Genomic DNA, 19,174 nt, shown 5'->3' on the forward strand with positions numbered 1-19,174 from the left:
ATCCAGGTCACTAGCCTCCCGCTGGTCTTCCTGGTCTACCAGTAACAGCCGTCAACCAAAAGTAAAATACCCAAGGATGTAGACTGGTGTGGTCGCCTACGTTTCTTGTAAAATGCAGACATCAAATTGTTCAATATATTCAATCCAGTGGGGGAGTACCATCTTAGATCTTATTCCAGCCACATTCCATGTCAGTACACGAAATGTTGAATTCATTTCTTCTAATCCTTGAGGGATGGTGTGATGACTTCTCTCTGATCCATTGCACATCTGTGGTGCTCGGGGAATGGTTTGCTGAGATGGCCTTGCCATTATTTGAGTTCCAACACTAGAATGCAATGGATCCAGGAGCTCAGAACAAGAAGGCGGCATTGTAAACAGGGAGTCAGTTGTAGGGGTTCCAGGGTTGAGTATATTCGGAGCCCAATTGGTGTTTATATCATAATGGCTGGGGGTCATACAGGGTGTAATAGTGTGACACCTAAGTCAGTCATTCCGAGCTAAAGATGACTCAGACCCCATCTAGTCACTAACTCTTCTGTGTATTTGTGGCTGTGCTGAGACAGAAGAACTAGATTGCAACTGAATATTGGTTGTTGTCGGGGAGCAGGTTCTTGCCTCTAGAACAATTAAAATGTGGACTAAGTTTTCACCTCTTAGATGGAGTTCGATGGAATCTGTAAGGGAGGCACGGTATGAAAAATTTGTTTAGCCCAGATAATATTGTCCCTAATAATAGATCTACACCCCCTTATTTTAAGAATCCAGTGGATTGATTTGTTGAGTAATGAAGTGGGATCCTTAAGTCACATCATAACCAACATTCATTCACCTTATTGGATGCAAAATTCCTCAGATAATATACTGCTTTGGTGTTAAACTTTCATTGCAATTTATCAGTTGTATTACACAAATCATTAACTGGGTTTGGCTTTGTTTCCATACTTGTTCAGTTGACTTAACACAGATGTAAATAACAAACGCTGCCTATTTATGGGGAAGTCACGTAGTGCAGCACAGCAAGTCAACTTGTTGCGCAGCACTGCATTACAGGGAAAGGGGAGGAATATGATGTATTTAACGCAATATGGTGCATTCCTGCCCTTTCCCCATGTGCTGGCATCCTTATAGCTGCCTAGCACCAATGCAGGCACCCTTGTACCATGGTGCAAGGGTGCCTGCATTGCATGCAGGACTGTTTTTGGACAGGGAGTGACATCTTTGTTCACAAAAACAATCCTTGAAGGCATGTTCATTTTTCTATGTGTACTGCAGAATGCAATACACATAGAAAGAGGAAGAAATTAGTAGAATTAGGGATATTTCTCCTCACTACACCTCCCCTTGGAAGGTGTAAGATTTTGACACATCCTCAGATTCTTATAAATCTCTGGATGTGTCAAAATCCATGGGAGTTGGGTGGGAACACCGAACATCGCCCAAGGAATGCCTTCCCATGTCAGAGTAAGCAATGCAGTGATTTGAGCTGCGTTGTGTTACATCCAGATTTTTGAAGCCACTCAGAGCCAAGCATAGTGACTTTGCGTGGCTTCAGAAATTTGTCTTAAGGTTTGTGTCGCTCTTGCACTACGTTGCATGGTGCAAGAGCAACACAAACAGCCTCATAAATAGGCCCCATGGTGCTAATTTTAGGGCAAGGATGGCTCTCTGTTTCATATAACCAATATATGCATATAAAAATTCAGCTCATAACAAATGTGGAAATGCTTTGCTGCCTTTCCCTCTTGAAGGTAACAATGAAGTTGTGTTTTCTTTTTATAGGTTTCGGTAGTCAATCAGCTGGATATGCAAGTTATTGTTTCTAATGTGCCTCCCACTGTTGTGGAACAAAACATTGATGAACTTATAAGGTAACTAAGTAAAGGATTTATGTGTTTCACATTAACTGTTATATTACCAAATAACATCTAGTTTTTGCACTGTTTCTAGAGACTTTAATGTATATTTGTATTAGTGATACATTGTTTGGCAGCAAATAATGTACTAAACGTGATTAAGAAAAGTACAAATTGACTTTGAATATTCCAAAAAACAATAAGTCCTTGTTTCTGTATTTTCAAAGAACCTGGTTGATCCTGCCAGTAGCATATGCTTGTACTTTCAAAAGGATTTTGATAGTATTCCACCTATCATTCACATATTTAGCTATGCAGAAATATTATTTTCAGAAATAATTTTTTTCTATTTCTTTTAAACAGTGTTGGTTAGATGCTCAAATAAAATAAGCAAATCTCCGTAGCCTAATAAAGCAAAGAAAAATGTTTGTAGTTGATAAAAAAATGTTGTATTAAATAGTGGGCAGGGACTTCCATTTTGAATGGCACGGTGGGGGGCTGGGGTATTTATTAGGAATGACAACTGCAATCACAGGTTTTCCCATCTGGAAATAATATGCAGATGTTGGCACTTTCTGCAACAAAATGTGCCTGTCCCAGACATTTTGGCCAGTAATGTTTGGCTGGTTTGACATGTCAAAATTCATCATGGTAAAATGGTGAGAGATGGAGTAAGTAGATGCTGATTAGTAAAAACTGCAGAATAATCTCCTACCCAGTTGTCCAAATAGCTGGGTATCATAATCATTTATGTAAACTAAAGACCCACATACAGTTCAAGAAGGATTTGCTTTCTGTCTGTCTACAACTGAATCAGGATAAGGACTCTCCCACTACTGCTTTCTGCAGTCCAAATGTACCTTAATAGCCTGATTGAGAATCAAAAGGAACATTTTAGAACCACTGCAGTTAATATATGACAATTTTTCCTATCTAACTAAGTTGTGCTAACAACATCTGATTTCTGTGATGAGCTGCACAGCTTGAGCACTGAGCTCTACTCTGATTTGTAAACTTCTAAGCTGTTCAATGTGTATCTTTTGTCCTTTGGGTGCATTGAAAACTGATGAATCATATCTCACAGTTCATATTTAAATTTCCTTATGTAAACATTTCCCCATCTCAAACCTCGGAATGCTGTTAAGAAAGATTTCTTTGAAATACTTATATATAATTCAAATAGGCATGCTCTCATCCTTCAAGGAATGTTTCCAGACAGTACACTTTTTCATGTCCCAGTGTCATTAGTTGAGAGGGGTTGAAGCCCCACTCAAGTATTAAACACAATCCCTGTTAGTGTGAACCACAAAAAGTCCCTAAATCAACCTGTGCTAAACCTCTGGCAGCTTGGCACAAAAGCAGTCAGGCTTAACCTAGAAGCAATGTGAAAAGTATTTATGCAGCACAGAAATGGCAATAAAGTAAAAACATACCACAAGACAGATTAGAGTAATATTTAATAAATTATTTGACACAAAAATGACAAAAATCCATTCAGTTTTAAGTAACAATAGTGCCCAGAAGGACAAGGTGATAACTGTGATTATCTGGTCATAATGGACTGGCACAAAGTCACAAGTTAAGCCAGACAGCAAAGGAGCACGGGCCTGACACTGGAACCAAGTTAGGGCTGGTGAACAAGAATGCCCCAAATCCTGACTGAGGATCATTGCAAGATAACACATTAAAAATTCAGGTTTTCAGGTTTTAATGTCTTTATTTCGATAATGAAATCATAAAAGACAATTTTAACAAACATTTAAAACAGATTCCATTATCACTACATATTACAAAATCTTATAAAAATAGTTATATCTATATATAATCAACAGTGTAAGGTCAATCTAGAATCCACAGTTAAAAAGTTATTAAACCATTATTGAAAGGAAACAAGACATTAATTTTAACAAATCTTAAAAATATGTTTAGCATTTGCTAATAAGCACTATACAATTTACACACTTTATTTGATCATGTGGCGATTGAATTCCTTCTTGCTCTGATTGCCCATGCCCAACCTAAATATTTGGCCAAACATATCACAGTGAAATCAGTTGTATTTGTTTTTAAAGCCCATATTGCATCCGAGGATTTTTTACATTTCATGCGTTTAAAAATGGGTTTTAGCCATTTTGAACGGGGTTCTCTATATTGAGGGCAGGCGAACAAAAAATGGCCCTCTGTTTCCTTACACCCGGGGCAGCGACTACAAAGATTAGTAGTGTTGTTGCTCCAAGATGAGGTGAAGGAATTAAGGGGTAATGAGCCCACCCGAAATTGGTGGAACAGTTTTCTGTCCAATGGCCTGGAGATAAGATCCCAATATATCTCACGAGCCGGATCCAATTTAAACCTTAAAAAGCGTCCCGTCAGATCTTCAGAGCTGGATGCATGTGCCAAAGAATGGCGAGTTGAGGCCCAAAATAGACTCTTAAATTCCTTTTTCGGGGGGAAATTGTTAATGTCTGGCGAAACCCACAGATGACTAAGGCCCATATCACACAGGCTCTTTTTCACCGAGTGAAGCCAGGGGATTCGCTCGGAACCTCCAATTGCCTTCACCTCGGTTAACTCCTTTGCAAAGAGTGCCAACTCCTCCGTGGTCCACAGACGCCTCCAGGTAGACACTACTCTATACCTTGCCATGTCTGTTATTGGAAGGCAACCCATGTTGTGGCAAAGAGGGATCAGTGGAGTTGATTGGGGAAGCCCCACCAGGTTGCGAAGAAACCTACACTGGATTTTATACAGGCTCGAGAGATCCATAAAGCCCCATAACTCTGCCCCGTAGAGTGTCGCAGCATTAATTTTGACATCATAAATTTGTAATGCGGGGGCAACCCTTTTGGTAATAGATTTCTTTTGCTCTCGCAGGAGGCAGCCAGTCAATTGGGCCAGTTTTAACTGCTGGGTCTCTATTTGTGGTTTCCAGGACAGACGGCAGTCTAGAGTGACCCCCAGATACGTCATCGTGTCAACTTGTTCCAGGTTGACCCCGTTAAGTTGTACACTACTACGTATAGGTTTTTTCCTGGAGAAAACCATAAATTTAGTTTTCCCCACATTTATCTGGAGGTCATTTTGGTTGCAGTATTCCTCAAAGTGATTTAGAGCCCTCTGCAGACCCCCCCTCGTCTTTGATAAGAGGAGGGTGTCGTCCGCAAAGATCAACATTGGGAATTTAGTCCCGAAGAATTTCACTACCTGATCTATGAAGAGTAAGAATAGGGTGGGTGCGAGAACGCACCCCTGACGGACTCCTCGTGACACTGGGAATGAGTCCGTAAATTGCCCTTGTGCCCCCCATCTGACCCTGGCGAAATTATCTTCGTGTAGTCTAATAATAATTTCCACTAATTCCCCCGGCATTCCTAGGTCCCTTAATACCTGCCATAGTTTTCCCCTCGGCACCAAATCAAAAGCTGATTTCAAGTCTATGAAAGCAGCGAAGATGGTACCACCGCCAAGTATGACAGTCTTCCAGAAGATCATACAGAACCTCAAGACCTGGTCAATGGTACTTGTACCAGATCTAAAGCCCGCCTGTAATGGGGACAATATTCCTTCAAGTTCCATCCACCCAAGAACCCTCACCAGAATCATGCGAGCAAACACTTTCTGAAAGCAGTCAATTAGGCTAATCGGGCGGTAGTTCCCTGGGTTTGATCTATCTCCCTTTTTGTGTATGGGGAGAATCTCCGCCCCTTTCCATGTCTTAGGGATACGGGCACCTCTCGCTATTGTATTAGCTATGCTTGTTAAGTAGGGTACCCAAAGGCCTATATTTGCTTTGAATAGGTCTGCCGGAATTTGATCCAACCCAGGTGCCTTCCCCCTCTTTGTTAACCCTAATGCATACTCCGTTTCTGCTTCAGTAAAAGACAGGGTCGTATTGCCAGGAATTGTTACCGGTAACATAGTCGATCTGGACAAGGTGTCAACGGCTACTGGGCAGAATTGGGTAGAGTAATGTTTAATCCAATCTTCCGGGCATACATGGTTAGACGGAGTACGAAACTCACCATCCTTTCCACATTTAACAATATCCCAGAATTTGGTCTGGTCGTTAGATTTACTGGCGTCCAGAAGGTCAGCCCAAAAATCGTCTTCCCATTCCTTCTTTGCCACCCATTGAACTTTATTATACCTTTTCCTGGCCTCTTTAACTGCATCAGAATCTCTAGATTTAACTTTCTCAATGAGATAGCTATGGGCCTCTCTACATTCTCTATTGTACCATTTTGCTCTTAGTGGATTCGGGTGCCCAGTGTTAGACTTACATGGCTTTGATAAAATAATTTTAAGTTCAGAGAAACATTTGTCATGTAAGCCCATCATCTTTTGTAGTTCGCCCTGGCCCTGCTCAACAGCAACAGTCCTCATATTATTTAAAGCATTTGTCACCACATTTTCAATATTGGCCTGTATCGTTACATCATTTGAAATTAATGACCACTTCACTCTCCTCCGATCATTTGATATGGTTACAACCCCTTGCCCCCTCGGATCAGGTTCCCCTAATCTTATCTGATCACACATTTTAAATCTCAGGGACAGGGGGTTATGGTCGCTTTCTGGGCGTATTATGATTTCCATATCATCAATTACACTCCAATATTCCATTTTTACAAAGATGTAATCGATACGACTTTTCCTCACACCATTATCAAAAGTGGGGTTGGCTCCAAAGTCTGATTTGGTGCGACCATTCACAGCCCTTAGACCCCATGTAAGGCAGAAAGCTGTCCAATTCAGAGCGGCCTCCGTTGCTTTGACTGGAATTTTATTGGAAAGTTCAGGGATTTTCCACGTGGCATCTTCTTCAAACCCCCAGTTGTCCTCCGGCAGATACAATGGCTCAATCGTACAGTTGATATCCCCTGCTAACATGATGAATGAGGCTTTATTCCAGCCCGTTAATAGTGTGTCTAAGGCACCTATCAACTTGGGGCATCGACCGCCAGGGAGGCCTCTGGAGTATATGTTGATAATAAGCATATCCTGCCCCCCTGCTTTGCTCACCCTTATAGCCAGAATATCAGGGTTATCTACATACAATTCAGCAGCTGAAAAGCACCAGGCCTGCTTTACCCATATGGTTAATCCCCCAGATGCCCGCCCCTTTATACCTTTTATTGCCGGTTTAGAAAAGTTTATATATCCAGCCATCTAAAACGGAGCTGTAGCCCACGTTTCCTGCAGAAGTACAACCTCGTAATTGCCTATAAACCCCAACCAATCCTCAGATACCAGGCGTGACTTGGCACCAGCAACATTCCAAGACACCATATGTGAAGTTAGTGAATCTATCTCTGCATGGTTGTTACTGACAGAGAGAGGGGATTGGGGACTCAGTAGGCAGTTATCTGTTGGTCCAATTTCTTTTGTGTTAGAAGAGGTAGCATTGATCCCCACAAGCCCCCTCTGCGTCCTGATATTATGGGGCATGAACAGTTGCTCCTTTGCTAGTTTTGGGGTGAGGGTGAATGGGGTATACACTCCTTCAACTTCCACTGATACTAGGGTAGATATCTGGGTCGGTGCACATAGTCAGTCAACCCATTCTAGGTCTGACAGTGCCTCAAAATGGTTATAGAGGGGAGGGTAATATTGGGGGTAGTGTATTGCAGGCTCTCGAGGTCTTCCCCCTTTAACTTTCCATGGATTGTGGCCCGTATGATTAGTTTGGTGTGTATGGGGGTAGAAGTAGCCAAGGTGTAAGGTCTGGACATCACCCAGACGGGCGAATCTGGCTTTCCTTTGGATTCTATCCACTACCCAGGGGTCTCTGAATGAAACTAAAATACAGTCCCCTTCCAGGTCTTTTTCACCCTTTCCTACCCATTCTACTCTCCTTACATAGAGGATTTCGGTAGGGGACGACGGGGAAAGTGGGCGATGTTTATTCAACCAGAATGTGACCTTGTTCCGCAAATCCAATTGGGATTCTTTAATACCCTCTCTAAGGGGGGCCACTCCTGTTAGTACGATGGTATATTGTGACGCTTCTGGAGGTAGGTTAACCCTCGGTGGATTTCGTGTAGTTCTATTATCTGTCGTCTTGTTCCTATCTGGATATGGGGTTTTATTATCCCTACCCAATGCAGGTATATGTGCTGGGGTATTTTTTAGTTGATTTGATACTCCATTCGCTTGATGTTTTTTCCCCTGAGCGTTGTTGGCTACCACTGGATGTTTGGCCTTAGGTGTTTCTTTACTAGCAGATGGTGTTTTTGCCCCCGTTTGTGGTTTCTTATTTAGGTTAATAGTTGATGTCACTGCGGGAATAGTTGTAGTTATCCCCGTATTTAGGGTTGTTCCCCCTGTTGGATTTGGGCCCCTCGGCTTTGTACCAGTAGCTGTTAAATTTTGTAAGAGGTCCATATTAATATTAATAGCTGCTTCTAAGACATCTATTTTAGCGGACATTATCCTGGTACTCTCTAAGACCGGAAGCAATAAAGTTTTAACCATTGTTTCCATTTTTGCCAACAGGACGTCATCACTACTGAGACAGGTTGGGCAGGGGTTAGAAGACCCAGAATGGGCCAATGATGGACAGTACACTATAGGGGGTACTTGAATGGTCTGGGAGTGGGAGGAGCTATTTGCATGATCTATTTTAGGTTGTTTCTGTATCATGACTCCCTGTGGGCTTGGAACATGTTTTCTTTTTCGTGATACCTGATTGGTAATTACTGGTAGCGGGACAGGGGTGCTGGGTAGGGTAGGGACAGTTAATTGTGGGGTTCCTGGCGAACTACGCTTATCATTCTCAATAAGTAGGCTATCCACTTCAGTACTAGTCAAATTATTGTCAGGGTTCAGATCCATATTTTCTTGTGACCTAGGTGTTATAGCTTCGACCCCATCCACATGAACTATTATATCGGCGTCTGATGTAGAAATACAGTTAAACGCTGCGTTGGTTAGTGGGCTTTTAGCACGAGCCAAAGCCCCTATTGAGGAGCGTTTCCCAGTGACTAAGTCCAGGGACAATCTGTGCTCAACCAGTTCAATTTCTTTTTCTAATATTCCTGTAGCTCTGGTAATAAAGGCATCTAAGGGGCCAGAAACAACACCCTTTGAAGTTTGAATATGCACTAGTCGTTGTTTACCAGATCTCAGGGCCATATTAAGGAGCAGGTGTTAGAGCCTCTGGGTACAGTTTGACAAAGTATCTAAAAATTAGAACCAGGACTCTAGGCCCAACCCAACCTCGTCCGACCCCGGACGGCCACAGACGGTCCCGCCCTTGTCCCGGGCTCCTCCCGGCGCCCTCCCGCGCGCTCCCGTGCAGCGGGGCTGGCCCTTCCCTTTTATTACAATGGGATTGGACGTGAGGGGCGGAGCCGGCAGGGAGAGCAGCCCAGGTGGCCACGGGCGCGCGGGGACTCCTGGAACTTGGAGTCCACCGCTTCTAGCTCGCAGCCCTGCCGGTCAGGAGAGCAAACCAAACCTCAATGCCCTGAAGTCCGCTCCTAGCCGCGAAGCAGGACCCGCGAAGCGGGTCCGGCGAGGCGCAGCGGCGGAAATAGGCAAACAGGCAACAACAGGCTCCCTCTGCTCCCTCCTCGGTCTCTGGAGCTGTAGGTCAATCAGTGTCCAGCAAGTTTAGGCGAAGGAATCCGCTGGATGCAATGTAGGACGCCGCTTTGTCCTTCCAGGTGGGCGCGGAGCCGGCAGGGAGAGCAGCCCAGGTGGCCACGGGCGCGCGGGGACTCCTGGAACTTGGAGTCCACCGCTTCTAGCTCGCAGCCCTGCCGGTCAGGAGAGCAAACCAAACCTCAATGCCCTGAAGTCCGCTCCTAGCCTCGAAGCGGGACCCGCGAAGCGGGTCCGGCGAGGCGCAGCGGCGGAAATAGGCAAACAGGCAACAACAGGCTCCCTCTGCTCCCTCCTCGGTCTCTGGAGCTGTAGGTCCGTCAGTGTCCAGCAAGTTTAGGCGATGCAGTCAGTGCAACCTCTCACCCGTGAGGGCTCGCTGTAGTCCCGGAAATCTGCAGCTATAATCAGTAGCCTTGTCTGCCAAGTCTGTTGTTTTTACTGCTGGCGTTTTACTCGGCTACTGACTCTGTCACTCTTCCACTGTTGCTGCGCTCTATTGGCCACTGACAGCAAACACTCATCAAGTTCAATAGTGGCAGCAACCACTCATCATGTTCAAGTTCAATGGTTCAATAATTTGATAGATTCGATAGAACAGCCAACAGTCAAGGCGCCAGCGGGGGATTGATTTTGAATAATCAGGGGTGAAAGTTGACTCGTACCCCAGTAATCTTCAGATGTCTGCAATTACGCTGTAATCTGTAATAGCTGCCAAAAGCTCCCTCGCATCCTCGCCCCCCCCTTCTTCATTCACTCGTGGGCAGGGAGATTATGTCCGGATTATGTCCGTGCACATTGAGACTCAGGAGGCAGGAGGTTAGGGGCAGCGCGTTCCTCGTTCCGAAATGCCGAAACTCCGAAGCGCTGGTGCAATGAGCCTCACCTCACCTCGTCTCACCGCCACACCGCCGTATCCCGCTGCTGTCTGGCTATCCCGGTTATCCTGTGATGTCCCCGTGGTGTCCCGCGACCACTCGGCTCGCACCAGCAGCGATCAACAATCAGCAGCGATCAGCTTAGCAGTTTAGGCAGCTTAGGCCTGGCACAAAGTCACAAGTTAAGCCAGACAGCAAAGGAGCACGGGCCTGACACTGGAACCAAGTTAGGGCTGGTGAACAAGAATGCCCCAAATCCTGACTGAGGATCATTGCAAGACAACACATTAAAAATTCATTATGCAGCAGCGGTTAAGATGACTGGGAGGCTGTGATGTGAGGTTCTGTGTCATCGTCGATGGGGGCTTGCAATGTGAAGTCCTGCATAAAAGATGTGTCATGCACCTGCAATTCAGAAGAAGCTTTTGGGCAGTGATGCAGAGTCCTGTGTCATTGTCAAGGAAGGTGTCAATGAGGGATTGCAATGCGAAGGCCTGCATTGAGGATTTATTATGCAGATGCAAATCCAAGGAGACTGCAGGCTGTGATGCAAAGTCCTACATCGAGGATGCATCTTGCAGTTCTGAACTAGAGCTGTGAGGAGTTTTGCTGCACTGCATCTGTCCTGTTCTTAGGCCCACATCTGGACTGGCAAAGCACTTTCAGGCAACAGCCTAGCAATCCTTCTGACAGAGCAGCACGTTAATCCTTCTGAATCTTCCACATGTCTAGCGGTGCGCTGAAGAGTTAGGTTTAAGTATCCAATATTTATACATGGTGCCCACTTTGGAGCAGGGGAAGGTTCTGGAGGTTTCCACCCCAGAGGCTTTTGGAATTTCCTCCCTCACTGCCCAGGCCCGCGATTATCTGGGAGTCACAGTAGACTACTGTCAAACATGCTAATAGCAGAGCCTTTGTGATGTGCAAATGTGGAAGGTAATTCATTCTCCCCCATCAAGTTAGAGATGGCCCACCCTGCTAATATCTATGGCCTTTTGTTTCACTATTTGGGAGCAATATACAAAGGTCAACTGCCAGCTACTCATAGTCATGCAACCCAGTAAACAGGCTGCAGGCACCAAATGGTTGGGACCAGAAAAAAAACTACTTTCTGACAGTGGCTCTTTCAAAATGCTAACTTAAAATCCAATGTTGCAATTAAAGAGCGCTTTAAATTACAATTCTTTAGATAGCAAACTCAACATCTTTACCTGCTCCTAATTGAAATGTATCACTTAGGGGTAGAGGTATCAACATTCCCCTTTGCGATTTCTAAATAGCGATTTTTAAAGAATCGCTATTTAGAAATCGCAAAATGGGATGTATGTAAAAAATCGCTATTTTTTAACGATTTCTTAATCTTCCGTATTTGCGAATTCGCAATTTGCGAATTCGCAAATAAGGAATAATTTCCCATTCATTCCTATGGGCCAGGAGGCCCATAGGAATGATTGTGAAATACATCTCAATTTGCGATTCGCAATTTGTCTAATCGCAAAATGAAAATAATTTCAAGGGTGCAGCGGTGCCTCAAGACACCCTGCTGCACCCCTGAAATTAACATATGTGTGCATATGGTGCACATACATGCCCTATGGGCATGTATGTGCGTCACATGCCTCCTTCAAAAATGCGTGAATTTTTAAAAGAATTCGCAACTTACCATCAACTACAAGTTGGTGTAATTTGCGATTTCTTAACCAAAATTCGCAATTGGAAAATGCTACATACATAGCATTTAAGGAATCGCAAAATTGCGATTCCTTAAATGCTATAGCAAAATAAGGAATCGCAAATTTTTGCGATTCCTTACTTTGCGATTTTTTGATGCATGCCAAAACATGCAAAAAGACCATTTGCGATTCGCAAACGCAGGAATTATGCGAATTCTGGCCTTTGCAAATGGCTTGATACATCTAGCCTTAGTGTTGGAAATGGCCCTTTCTGCAGGGTTATCCCCAAACTTTTTGATTCTTCCTCCTATTTTTCCATGACTTGATTTTGTTGGTTTCAGGCCTCTAGGCACTTTACCACTGTTATTCAGTGCTAAAGTGCATATGCTCTCTGTGTAAATTGTGTTATGGATTGGTGTTTCCATGATTGACATCTTTGATTTACTGGTAAACCCCTAGTAAGTGAGTGTGCCAGGGCCTGTAAATCAAATGCTACTAGTGAGCCTGCCGCACTGATTGTTCCTCCCACATGAGTAGCCTTGAAAAAGTATCTCAGACCTGCAACTGCAGGGTCTGCATGCAGTTTGTAACTGCCATGTTGACCTGGTAACTTCCCAGGCCCTAACCTTCACTTTTCATACATATAAGTCACCCCTAAGGTAGGCCCAAGGTACCCATGTGGGCAGGGTGCAGTGTATGTGAAAGGTAGGACATGCCCTGGTGTGTGTGGCATGCCCGGATAATGAAATACTGCCAATTTAGTTTTTTACTATTGCAAGGCTACTTGTTCCCATAGGATAGAATGGGGAGTGTGCTTATAACCTCTTATAAACAAAACTACCCCTGGGAACAAGGTGGGAAAAGAAAATTTAGTATGCCTGAACTCAGAATGTTAAAATGCATCTTGTAGTGTGGGTGATTTTTACATTCGGTTTTCGAAAATGCCACTTTTAGAATGTAGATATTTTCTTGCTTAGCCATCCAGTGTGCCTCTGCTAGGATGTGTATTGACTGTTTGATTTTGGGGTTACAGGGGCTTAGGATGTGCAGTGACTCCAGAGAGTCTGGGCGAGTCAGGGCTGGGCTGAATAGAACTGGGCTGCATTTAGAGTAGAGGGAGGAAATTTTGTTTCACCTGAATGGGCCTGGTCTGCCTCCACAATGCTGTCTCCACCTCCTGCCAGGAAGTTGGGCCAGAGAGGACAGAACTGGTTTGGACTAAGCACAGACACTCTGTGCCTGAGAGAACAAAGGAATTTTAGGTATAAATACTGGGGCTAAGACCCCAGAACTTTAGAACTCACTTGAATCAAGGAACCTGCCAAGGAGAAGAGCTGGAAGAGCGGCCAGGAGGAGTACTGCCCCTTTGCTTTGTTGTTGCTTTTTTGGATTGGCCTGCAGTTGCTGCTTCTGCCTTGGGCAGTGAAAGGACTGGACTGAACTTTCTTTACTTGTGCTGAGTATCTCCAAGGGCCTGAAGTAGAGCTTGCCTCCTCTTTGAAGTCTCAGGGACTACAAAGACTTCACCAACCTCTGGGTACCAATTTTGGAACCGCTGTTTCTGTTCCAACAGAGAAGGGAAACGCAACTGACTCCGTCACCGACTCCGTCGCTGGCTCTGTGTGCTGACGACACCACAGAAGGCACCATCCGCATCTTGCACCGTCTCACTGATGACGATGACCGCGGCGGCCACCGAGCCGCTGCTTGCACCATGACCTGTGGGCACTGCACTCCACACCGCCTTGCTTCACTTCACCAGCCTGGTCTCACCGACACCGTTGCTGCTTCTAACTTAGACATCCATGACCGCATCGTGGCTGGGGGTACCGCTCATTAGTTTCATGATGCACCGCCTCGTCCCACACAGCCGTCTGGGCCGAAGACAGCTGCCAATAACCAGCTCTGCACCGCAACCTGCCAGTACCGCATCGAGCACTGCCTCGCCCTGTACCGTAAGCCTTGGTCTCACCAACGCCGTCTGAACAATAATCACCAATCCGCTGCCTGCCCCGCATCGAGAGGGCACAGCACCTTTCACAGCTTCAATCTTGCAACGCAACCGTGATGGTTGCCACGACCGGCTCGCACCACCGTGTCCACCACAACGAGAAAGGTACTGTTACTGAGTCTGTCCATGCTTTCGCTGGCCCATAACGATGCGGTAAGCTGGAACTGTTAGACTCTGTGTTTTTCAGCATGGCAGTAGCCCCCGGCGGAGACACCAACTCCTATAAACAGTGTTTTTCAAGTATTCTTGAAAAGTATACATTTCTAAGTACTCTATTGTGGACTTTTATCGTTTCGGTCTTGTTTGAAGTATTTAAAATATTGGAAATTTTTCTAATACCAGTGTGGTGTCCTTTTGTAGTGTTTTCACTGTATTTCTGTTTGTTATGTGCAAATGCTTTACACACTGCCTCTAAGATAAGCCTGACTGCTTGTGCCAAGCTACCAAAGGGGTGAGCAGGGGTTATTTTAGGGAGTGTAACTCCCTTATCCTGATTAAGAAGAAGGGTCTCTACTTGGACAAAGGTACTTACCTCTGCCAACTAGAGACCCCCATTTCTAACACTTAGTAAACGTAATAATTTAACCCAATAGCAGTCAAACGTGTATTCAAGAGATTTTCACTACTAGGACAAGTAAAAGTAAAAGTAAAAGGTATATGTCCCTCCTTTTAAACACATTGTACCATTACCCTCTGGGCTATTTATGGCCTATCCTAAGGATGACTTACATGTATTAAAAAGGAAGGTTAAGGCCTGAAAAAAGGTTTATTTAGCCAAAGCAAAAAGTTGGGGAAAACCACCCCAAAGATGTCTGGTCCAACACTCCAGTTTATAAGTAAACTGCTTTCCCTATTAACTTTTGCTCATACAGTTACCATGTATAATGCCTTTGTGTCAGTTTAATTTAACTATTGCAATAAATGCGTTATTGAATTGCCAAGAAATCTATATTTAAGCTGTAAAGTAACAAAACCCTATCTGTTTGCAGACTGTTAAAGCTAAAAAGTAGAGATCGGTTTTGTCCTGAACTGTGTCAATTACACTGACTTCAAGTCCTGGAAAGTATCATGTTCAAATCACTATGCTTGATTATATGCTAGCATTATACAATAATTGTCCATGGTTGTGTACTAACTCAGTTTGGAGCTATGCTCAGCAATATTGCTATGCTTGACTGTACCAATTTTAAGCAAATACTGAGTAAAGTGGAGATACCTCTAGGTGCAGATCTAGCTACCATGAGGTACTCTATGAAATGAAATCTGAATCAACCCTACCTCCGAAAGAATGTAATAAAAACATGATGGTTTCCTCTGTATATTTTGAATGAGTGAATATCAATCAATGGCTTAGGATTTGTAAAGTGCTATATTTTCTGTAAAGCAAATAGTGATTACGGTCTTATGAACTGCCATAATGTTTTCATTCAGAGATATGTTCTAAAAAGAGTACTACATACTCAACTTTAGACAGCAATCCCTATGGGACCATCCTTCATACTGTCACCCTACTGCAAGTGGTCCCCTATGACCCTTTAAGAACCGGGGTTATTGTGGTAGCTGCTTAAACATGCAGAAACCATATGCATAGACATAAAGTTAGTATTAAATTTGCACCACTATCAATTTCGGTTTGCGGGGGCCTATCACTTTATCTAAAATACTTGCTCTCCCCTTCAAGCGCCCTATTATTACAATTTGCTATTTCACAGTCTAGAAGCCATATTTTCCTTCTCACAATAAGCACTGCATTAACTTTCCATACCATGGGTGTAGTTTTCACACCATAAACTAGGGCCTTATAGGAGTGTTAGATAGACCAATCAGGGATTTGCGACTTTGCACTTTTCTGAAGGGTCTTGGCATATACACTAGACTTTTGACAGCAGTGCCCCGGTGTGAAAACTCTAAAAAAACAGCAATAACATTAAGGAAAAAATTGGGGTGATCCACCCAAGATGGGGCGTGTTCTCAAATCCAGCAATGGTTTGAAGCACTCTCCTGCGACTAGAATTGTTTTTCACCTCACTGTTGGCAGTTCATGGATTCCAATAATGAATTATCTCTCCATGAGTCCTCTTTAAAATGGCAAATCGGACATTTAAAAGGAAAGAATTCAATTTTTTTAAAGCATGTAACAGTATGAGGAAGAGCATATCCTTTCTACACTGTGGCTCGTATGCCTAATGTGACAAAGGACCTTATGATATGATTGGCACCCTTCAAAAGAAACGTATACGGTAAAATAGCAACAATGGAGGTGAATGGTAAGTTGGAGTTGCTCCCCACCAACATAACAGAATAGAGGGAAAACTTAAAAAACGCAACAATGGAAGTGAATTGAAAATTGGAGTTGCTCCCCACCAACATAACAGTTGAGGGAAAACTTTAAAACAGGGAGCAATAGGTTACCACAAAGGAAAATGAATATTTGAAAAATAGAACTAAAAATAAAACTATTTGCTGAAGGCACAGTGACAAATGTGTTGCACTTTTTTTCTTCCTCTTACTGGCAGCGGCCTAACAAGCGGGTCATTTGCCCCATTGCAAGCTACTAAAAAGTGCCCCCTTGTAGCCCCAACTGGACGGAAAAATACAGCCATAATTGGAGATTCCCTCACACCCGTGGGCCCTAGTCCCACTAGCCCTGCTGAATTATTGATATTTAAGCCCATGTCTATCCTTACTTTTCACTCTCTGACTTTGAAGAAATAGCTGTATATATACCTCTTCGATTGGATATTGTCGACAAACTGCTTTATTACTTTCACTTGTCAATATAGACGTACTACTTAAAGCAGTTGCATTTTATCAATGCTGTTAATAAAGTTTCTTTGCTAGAAAAACAATGAGAAAGTCAAATTGAAATAATCAAAGCAGCTTTAAAACACTGCAAGACACAGTTTGAAAGCAGATGAGCTTGTGTGTTTGCAGTTGGCTGATCAAGTGCTCTGAGTTCTTTACCACTGCTGGTCACCACAAAAGATGTTCATCTGTTCTCTCTTTGTCGAGAATACTGCTATCATTCCACCAAATGAACTCTCACAGAACAGACTTCTGACTTGACATGAGAGGTGCTTACCTTTGTGAGAGCTGTGGTGCATCAAGCCGCAGTCATTCAAGTCTTAGTATGGAACTCATCTTGGGCCATTCACAGAGCTTACTTGTGAGTTGACACACCAATTAGCCTGACATCCAGGGATGTGCACTTCTGTTCCTTAATTAGTCAACAGTTCCTTGTACTGGGCTCCACTGGCAAGCATTCTCCATTAATCTGTGACCATGTTTCCTCCTCTGCTTGTATTTACTTGTTTATTGGTGGATTTCTTGTGTCTGACCCAGGCCCACGGGAAACAAAAGCAATTACATATTAGACTAAAAATTCAAAGCAAAGAATAGATTATAAGGGCAGGAGGATCTGCTCGATATAGCAAGCAAGCATTAAATTGAATCTCCAACTTATCAAAACCTAGGTTGAAGGCAGGACATGTATTTCAAGAGGCATCTGTTAGTATAAAGAGTGATGGAGGCTGTAGAGGAAGTCGACCAGGGAAATAGGATCTCGAAGAATGAAGCAGTTGAGATTCAAGGAGAAGATGGGAGGGTCTTTGAAGATTATACAAAGACTCCCCATTTCATTACTTACAACAGTGCCTGGACATTGGTACATCTTTCTCCTGGTTGTCATGCTTTAATATTAACAGCAATGTCTTGCTGTCAACGTTCTCTCTACTTATTGATCAGTTCAAATAGCTCCGTCACTAGTTTCTATATATTTTCTGTGAGACATAGATCAAATACAAATAAAGTTGCACTTCTGATGCATTGTGACAAAGCACAGGTACAATATTCATCCCAATGTAAATACTGAGAACTGGAGGGGCTTATTTACAAGCCCAGTGTGTCACTGGAACATCACTTTTCTTGGTGTTCCAGCAGCGCACAGTGCAGACCCATTTTGAAAAGGCTATTCAAAGCCACCCTGCATGGCTTTTAATGGCCTCATGTATAAGTTGTAAGGCAAAGCAGCGGAATTCCCTGGGTTGCCTCACACTGCCTCAGGGATGCATGCCATGGACATACATCTAGGAATGTGTCAAAACCTTGTGCCTCTCCAGGTTGTTTTTGTGAAGGACGGTGTGCCCTCCTGCCCAAAAACAACCTGATTTCAATGCAGGCAACCTTGCGCCGTGGTGCAAGGGTGCCTGTTTTGGCACTAGGCAGCCATTTGTGTGCCAGCGCAGTGTAAGAGGACATGAATGCGCTGTATCTAATGGATACATCGCATTCCTGCCCTTTTCTTTTGATGCAGGGCAGTGCAGCAAAATGATGCGCATCTCTGCCCTGTGTCAAATTGTTGTAAATGAGGCCGTAGGTTAATGTATTTTCCATTATTTTTGTTTTCAACCCGCAAACACTTTTTTTCATAATTTTCACCCACACGAGACTGGTTTGAGCAGAAAATGTCAGGTGGAACTGTGAGAGTTGACACTGAAGCATGGTGCCCCATCTTACGAGAAAAATACATTCAGCAGGCAGCTTGCTTAGTCTTTTGTAGGGAAGGGACTACCTCACAGTATTCACTCAGGCGACCATCCAATTGCATTTCTCTAAATCGGTGTATTTTTAAAAAAAAGTGTTTACTCTGGAAAAATGTCAGTTTCGCCTGGTACTAATTTGTTGTCCGTGTATTCCAAGACTTCAATAACCTTGTTGGTGGTAAGGGCTGAGCTAAACTGAAATATAAAACTAAAAGGATGTCTTATTTATTCCATGCACATATTCTACATTCAAAGGCATGTTTCCCTTCAGGTTTTGAGAGATATTCTGGTCTATGTAAACCTGTTTGAGATTCCATGAAAGCTATGTAAGGTGTTGCTACATCAGTGGTTAATATGTAAAAGAATCAGTGCTGGTGCCCAAAGCTTTTCTCAGAAGGCCGCGACCGGTGCTATTAAAAGGTGCGCCCAGTACCAAGGCCCCTTTGTTTTAAATGCACTTCGGTCCTCTTGCGTGCTGGTGACGGAAGCATTACGTCACCAGCCTCAGACGCACTGTGCTGGTGATGGAGTGGTTCCGTCACGGCCTGGCCGCTACGCTTGCGCTGCAGTGATTTCGCGCCTGCGTGTTCTATTGAGCAGGCGGGGCCGT

At 43.8% G+C, this 19,174-nt stretch overlaps 1 protein-coding gene across 1 annotated transcript in view; it reads left to right on the top strand.

The window, feature by feature from the left end:
- Window positions 1–19,174, top strand: part of PCDH15 (protocadherin related 15) — a 2,701,201-nt gene that overhangs the window by 2,425,190 nt on the left and 256,837 nt on the right. The window contains exon 28 of the mRNA XM_086921939.1: window positions 1,783–1,871. Coding sequence (XP_086778065.1) covers window positions 1,783–1,871 — 89 coding nt within the window. The remainder of the gene's footprint in view (window positions 1–1,782; window positions 1,872–19,174) is intronic.

The sequence above is a fragment of the Lissotriton vulgaris genome, chromosome 5 (assembly GCF_964263255.1).
Source record: "Lissotriton vulgaris chromosome 5, aLisVul1.2, whole genome shotgun sequence".
NCBI classification, from domain to species: Eukaryota; Metazoa; Chordata; class Amphibia; order Caudata; family Salamandridae; genus Lissotriton; species Lissotriton vulgaris.